The 6,507-nt window shown below is 39.3% G+C and overlaps 1 protein-coding gene across 1 annotated transcript in view; it reads left to right on the plus strand.

Moving 5' to 3' along the window:
- The window catches only part of PDC (phosducin), a 44,896-nt gene extending 38,647 nt beyond the window's left edge, over positions 1 to 6,249 (plus strand). The window contains exons 3-4 of the mRNA XM_073591424.1: positions 3,722 to 3,882; positions 4,940 to 6,249. Coding sequence (XP_073447525.1) covers positions 3,722 to 3,882; positions 4,940 to 5,461 — 683 coding nt within the window. The 3' untranslated portion in view covers positions 5,462 to 6,249. The remainder of the gene's footprint in view (positions 1 to 3,721; positions 3,883 to 4,939) is intronic.
- Positions 6,250 to 6,507: the final 258 nt, after the last annotated feature.

Below are 6,507 nucleotides of genomic sequence, written 5' to 3' on the forward strand. Positions count from 1 at the left end.
CATAAAAGTTCATTGATAAAAATGGCATGGAATTTTCCCACAGGGGAACCCTGAACCAAAGTTTAAAAAAAAAATGGCGTGGGGGTCCCCCTAAATTCCATACCAGGCCCTTCAGGTCTGGTATGGACATTAGAGGGAACCCCGCACCAAAATAAAAAAAAAATGGCATGGGAGTCCCCCTCAAAATCCATACCAGACTTCGGGTCTGGTATGGATTTTAAGGGTAACCCTGCTCCAAAATTTTTTTTAAAAATGGCATGGGGTCCCCCCAAAAATCCATACCAGACCCTTATCCAAGCATGCAACCTGGCAGGCCACAGGAAAAGAGGGGGGACGAGAGAGCCCCCCCCCCTCCTGAACCGTACTAAGCCACATGCTCTCAACATTGGGAGGGTGCTTTGAGGTAGCCCCCAAAGCACCTTGTCCCCATGTTGATGAGGACAAGGGCCTCATGCCCACAAGCCTTGGCCAGTGGTTGTGGGGGTCTGTGGGCAGGGGGCTTATTGGAATCTGGAAGCCCCCTTTAACAAGGGGATCCCGACCCCCCTGTGTGAAATGGTAATGGGGTACAAAAGTACCCCTACCATTTCACAAAAAAAGTGTCAAGAATGCTAAAAATGACAAGAGACAGTTTTTGACAATTCCTTTATTTAAAGTCTTCTTCTTTCCATCTTCTTCGGGTCTTCTTCCTTCATCCTTCCTTCTTCCTTCGGTTTCTTCCTCCATCTTCTTCTTCCTCTGCTCCTCTGCTTCTTGCTCCGGTGTTCTCGTCTGGCATCTTCCTTACATAACGGGTGACCCCGTCCCCATCTGCCATCACGGGGAAAGCCATAGGGGAAGTCCCCGTCAAGTCCCCGTGCGTCAGAGGGGGCGGGGTCACCAGGTGGCCCCACCCTCCGTTATTTAAGAAGTGTCAGAAGAAGAGAAGCGTCACACAGCGGGAGCCTCCCATGAATGCGGAGCGGCCCGAGAACGAAGCGGGGAAGAAGACGCCGTGGAGGAAGATGCCGGACGAGAACACCGGAGCAAGAAGCAGAGGATCGGAGGAAGAAGAAGATGGAGGAAGAAACCGAAGGAAGAAGGAAGAAGACCCGAGGAAGATGGAAAGAAGAAGACTTTAACTAAAGGAATTGTCAAAAACTGTCTCTTGTCATTTTTAACATTTTTGACACTTTTTTGTGAAATGGTAGTGGTACTTTTGTACTCCATTACCATTTCACACATGGGGGCCTGGATCTGGGGGTCCCCTTGTTAAAGGGGGCTTCCAGATTCCGATAAGCCTCCGCCTGCATACCCCCACAAACACCGGCCAAGGGTTGTGGGGATGAGGCCCTTGTCCTCATCAACATGGGGACAAGGTGCTTTGGGTTGGTTACCTCAAAGCACCCTCCCAAAGTTGAGGGCATGTGGCCTGGTATGGTTCAGGAGGGGAGCGCTCTCTCATCCCCCCTCTTTTCCTGTGGCCTGCCAGGTTGCGTGCTCTGATAAGGGTCTGGTATGGATTTTTGGGGGGACCCTTTTTTTTTTTAATTTTGGCACGGGGTTCCCCTTAAAATCCATAGCAGACCTGAAGGGCCTGGTATGGAATTTAGGGGGACCCCCACGTCATTTTTTTTTTTTTTAATTTTGGTTCGGGGTTCTCCTGTGGGGAAATCCTATGCCGTTTTTATCAATGAACTTTTATGTGTATTGTCGGACCTACAATTCATTAATAGCCGCAAGTAGTTTTAAATGACTTTTTTTCCTTTGAAATGTTATTTTGCTGTCAGACTGTTCTAAACACGGAAAACATGTGCCCCTTTACAGGCATACTATAGACACCCCCCCAGGTATGAAATTTAAAGGAATATTACACTTTTATTGTTTCACTTTAAGCATTATTAAAATCACTGCTCCCGAAAAAACGACCGGTTTTCAAAACTTCTTTTTACATTGATACATGTCCCCTGGGGCAGGACCCAGGTCCCCAAACACTTTTTATGACAATACCATACATATAAGCCTTTAAAATTAGCACTTTTGATTTCTCCCATAGACTTTTAAAGGGTGTTCCACGGCTTTCGAATTTGCCGCGAACACCCCAAATTGTTCGCTGTTCGACTCGAACTCGAAGCTCATCCCTAATCTTCACACATGTTAGCCCCTTTTAGTTTATAATGAATGCTGATGCTACACTTGTCACTGTACTCACCAATCTGTGCCCTCCAGTAGACATGTGCACTGCCAAAAAATGTGTTAGTTTTCATTTTCGTTTCATTCGTTTTTATTTTGTTTTCATTTTTCTGGTCATTCATTATGATCGCAATTCGAAAATTTGTAAATTCTAAAATTCAAAAGAATAACTAACCAATAATAACTAACCATTAAATTATAGGTATTGGAATTTCCTTTCAAATTTGGCTGTTTAGTGAAGGTAACGAATATGAATTTATCCGAAGTTACAAATTATCTGAAATAATGAATGCTGCATCTAAACAAATGGAACGGAACAAATTAATAATAAATAAAAATAATAATTTTTTTTAATTATTAGTGATGTTATTTATTATTATTAATTTGTTACGTTCCATTCGTTTAGCTACGGCATTCGTTATTTCAGATAATTCGTAACTTTAGATTTGTATTCATTACATTCACTAACAGCCAAATTTGAAAGGAAATTCCAATACCTATAATTTAATAGTTAGTAATAGTTAAGTTATTAATAGTTAGTTGATATCTCAGATTTTCAAATTTTTCGGGTTTTCAGATTTTCGAACTTCGAATTTATTAATTTACGAATTTATGAATTTATGAATATTCTGAAAAATGTGTTAAACGGATTTTTAATTAATTTGGATATTTCCGAATGAATGAATTTGTCCAAATTCGTTAAAAAACTAATTCAGAATGAAACGAATAAACGAATTGCACATGTCTACCCTCCACCCCTCTTTGTGTATCCCTACATTGGCTTCCTCTAGCTCAACATATAAACTTCAAAATACTAGCTACAACATACACAGTTATCCACAACTTTAGCTCAGGTATATCATCAACCTCATCTTGAAATATCGCCCAAATTGCTACTCCCAAGACCTCCAATTCTTTAGCTCCCCTTCCATGCTTGCCTCCAGGACCTTTCCCATCCTCCAGAGCTCTTTACCACAATCTGGCTGGATATTTCATACTCGGCAAGCTACTAACATTGGTTTTACAATCATTAACCTGTGTTCATCTTTCTGTGAACTTTAATAAAGTTTAATGCTCAGGAGTTGAATGACTAATCTAAATTCTAACATATTGCTTGTAGCACACACTACGCAAATTAATTAATTATTAAAGTATACAAACCTAACCATTTCAAAATGAAGCATATGATAAAATAAATATCTCAACTTTTTTCTTTTCTCTCACCCAATTCTCTGTTTGGTCCTTTATTATAAAGTAAAGCCTCACTAACTAAAAGGAAGGCTTACAGATGGGGGCAGTAACCTTACTCCATTGCTTCATCAAAGTACACCTTCTAGTGCTGTTGTCCAAGTGGGCAATCATCAGATCTGAACACTATCTCTGGGGGGGGAGGGTGCTATAAATTCATAGGTTGGGCTTCTGCAGTAAGGACATGGCGAGTGAGCATGGATCAGTTAGTGTACCTTGCTAGAGTGATGGGCTATCTGCTGTGAAATTTCATCTTTAAGTGTAAAGTGTTTTTCAAGGCTATTCTTTATTGTTCACATAGGGCCTAAAGGTGTCATACATGATTGGAGGAAATTCAAACTTGTCAGTGAGGACCAAGAAGCAATACCTGTAAATAAAAAAGAAATCCTTCGACAAATGTCTTCTCCGTACAAATCACCAAGCAAAGAAGAGAAGGACACAAGAGAAAAATTCACTCGTAAGGTAATAGACATTGCATAAGCTTAAGTATATCTAAATAAAAAAACAAAAAAAGTAGTATATGGCAGCTTACTAGTCCTTAGATAAGTTGGCTGTATTTGTTTCCTTTTTTTCAGGCTCTTTTATTTATTTTTACCAGGCATTCCTAGGAATACCACACTTCCTGTCGTATGTCGTAAATTAGGGTCCCGTAGACTTTAATAGGGTTCGTGGTTTGGGTCCAAACTTTAGCAATGCAAACCAAACCAGGAGGTGTTCGACCCATCTCTATTACTAAAAACAACCCAGATCTGGCTGTTTTTTCCCCTAATTTCACTTACCATTCAGATTTGAAATCAGGGAGAAAAGCCAGCCAGTCTGTAAGCAAGTAAAAGCAGCACACATACACTTGTTAGGCACGCAACTAATAATTGATTGCCATCTGGTCACGCCTGTTACCCAACCAGCGCCATTAGTACAGTGACAGTGCACAGTATTATCACTGATCACTGTATTAGTGTCACTAGTGATGTCAGATAGCATCAGAGTTAGTTAGCATCCCAGCCAGTGTGAGTTAGTACCAGTCCCTGAATGCCCACCACAATATTGTAGTCACACTATAAGCCGCTGATCACTGCCATTACTAGTATAGTGTCTATCCAAGTCCATATCCTAGTCACAGTCAGAACTATACTAGTGTCCCCAATAGTATAGTATCCCCAAAAATGCAGTGTTAGCAGTTAGCACCAAAAGAAATCTCTATTTATGTAAAAAAAAAATTATACAAATTATACAAATTTCATTTGTGTACAGTGTTGCATGACCGTGCAATAGCCATTTTAAATAGCACAGTACTTAATAGCAAAAATGGTCCTGTCATGAAGGGAGTGAAACCTTCCGGAGGTCAAGTGGTTAAGCACCCCATTGCCCCCTCTTATTTAAACCAAAAAACATCTGTATACATACGACATGGAAAGTCACTGTGTTTTTTTTTTTAATATCACTGGGGTAGGGCTTTACAAAAATTATCAAAGTGATTAATTTTAGAATGACATGCTCTGTGTTATATCTTCTTCTCCAGATGAGTATGCAAGAATATGAATTAATGCATGACAAAGAAGATGAAAACTGTTTACAGAAATACCGCAAGCAATGTATGCAGGACATGCACCAGAGGCTGAGCTTTGGTCCCAAATATGGGTACTTATATGAGCTAAAAAGTGGGGATGAATTTTTAGAAGCAATAGAAAAGGAACGTAAGAGCACTACAGTTATAGTTCATATTTTCTCTGATGAAATCAAGGCTTGTGAATCACTGAATAACTGTTTAACCTGTCTTGCTTTAGAGTATCCAACAGTGAAGTTCTGTAAAATAAAGTCAGCTGATACAGGAGCTGGAGAAAGGTTTTCTAAAGATGTCCTCCCTACCATATTAGTCTACAAGGCAGGTGAACTTATCAGTAACTTCATCAATGTTACCGAAAATCTGAGTGAGGAGTTTTTTGCTGTGGATGTGGAGGCCTTTTTTAATGAGTATGGCCTTTTGCCCGAGAAAGAAATTCAAGGCCTCGTATGTGATGATGGAGAAGGTGACATTGAATAACTGAAAATTTTGCAAATATGTACCTTAAAAAAGTATGTTTTCCCCCTCACATTAAATGGGAATACAATAGGATATTTTTGGAGTCTTCTGAAGCATGTTTATGGTTATGTTAACCTAATAAACATGCTATTATTATGGATTTAGATTGTAATGATTGTAAGGTTTTTAAAACTATATATCCTGTAGAATAGATTTACCAATAAAACATATTAAAACATTAACTATATCTAGCAAAGGATATCTTTTACTAAACATGCATTTTAATAATGTGCTTTGCCATTCCTCATGTTATTACACTGCTGAATGACTTTTGTAAATGGATGATTTTTGGGACCCATAAACTGTTACTACAGAGTGAACATGCCCTATTGCCTTGACTCTCAATGCCCACATATGCTTTTAAATGCTTCCATTACAGTACTCTGCGTGAGTTCTGCTTAGCACTGACCAAGGTGAATGTAAATGAGAGAAAATAGCATTAAAATATAAACTGTTGATTCTTGGTCACAGTATGACCAACTTGCTTCATGACCTGAAATGAATAATATATGTAAGACTGTATTCTGATTTCTGGCTGCATGCAGGAACCTTTTTCTCACAAGCAGTACCAGTATGTGAAATTCACATAGTATACTGCACCTTCAGGTTCAATCAACAAAATACATTTTAGGTTTAGCTTGTATAAGAGCAGAGTGTACAGCAAGGGGTATACACTATACAAAAAATCGGGCAAACAATCAGCTGGTTTTCCCCGATGTTTCAAAGCAAGTCAGTACGGAGGATAGAAATAATAAACAAAAGTTCTCCTAGGTTCTCTTGTTTCTGATTATGCGCAGTCTTTCCTATCTGAAAATCATACAAAATGGTACATATTAAATGGAAATCATTTGTTCTGTTCACATACAATAAATATTTTGGAGTCTGTCCCTTTTCACTTGCAAACTCTGAATCAGATGTGGAAAGTTGTGTACACACTATACGAAAATACAAAAATGTGCCTCATACAGAATTTTTCAGATTTTCTCATAGTGTGTACGGGGCATAAC

Source organism: Aquarana catesbeiana, linkage group LG07, assembly GCF_042186555.1.
Source record: "Aquarana catesbeiana isolate 2022-GZ linkage group LG07, ASM4218655v1, whole genome shotgun sequence".
NCBI lineage: Eukaryota > Metazoa > Chordata > Amphibia > Anura > Ranidae > Aquarana > Aquarana catesbeiana.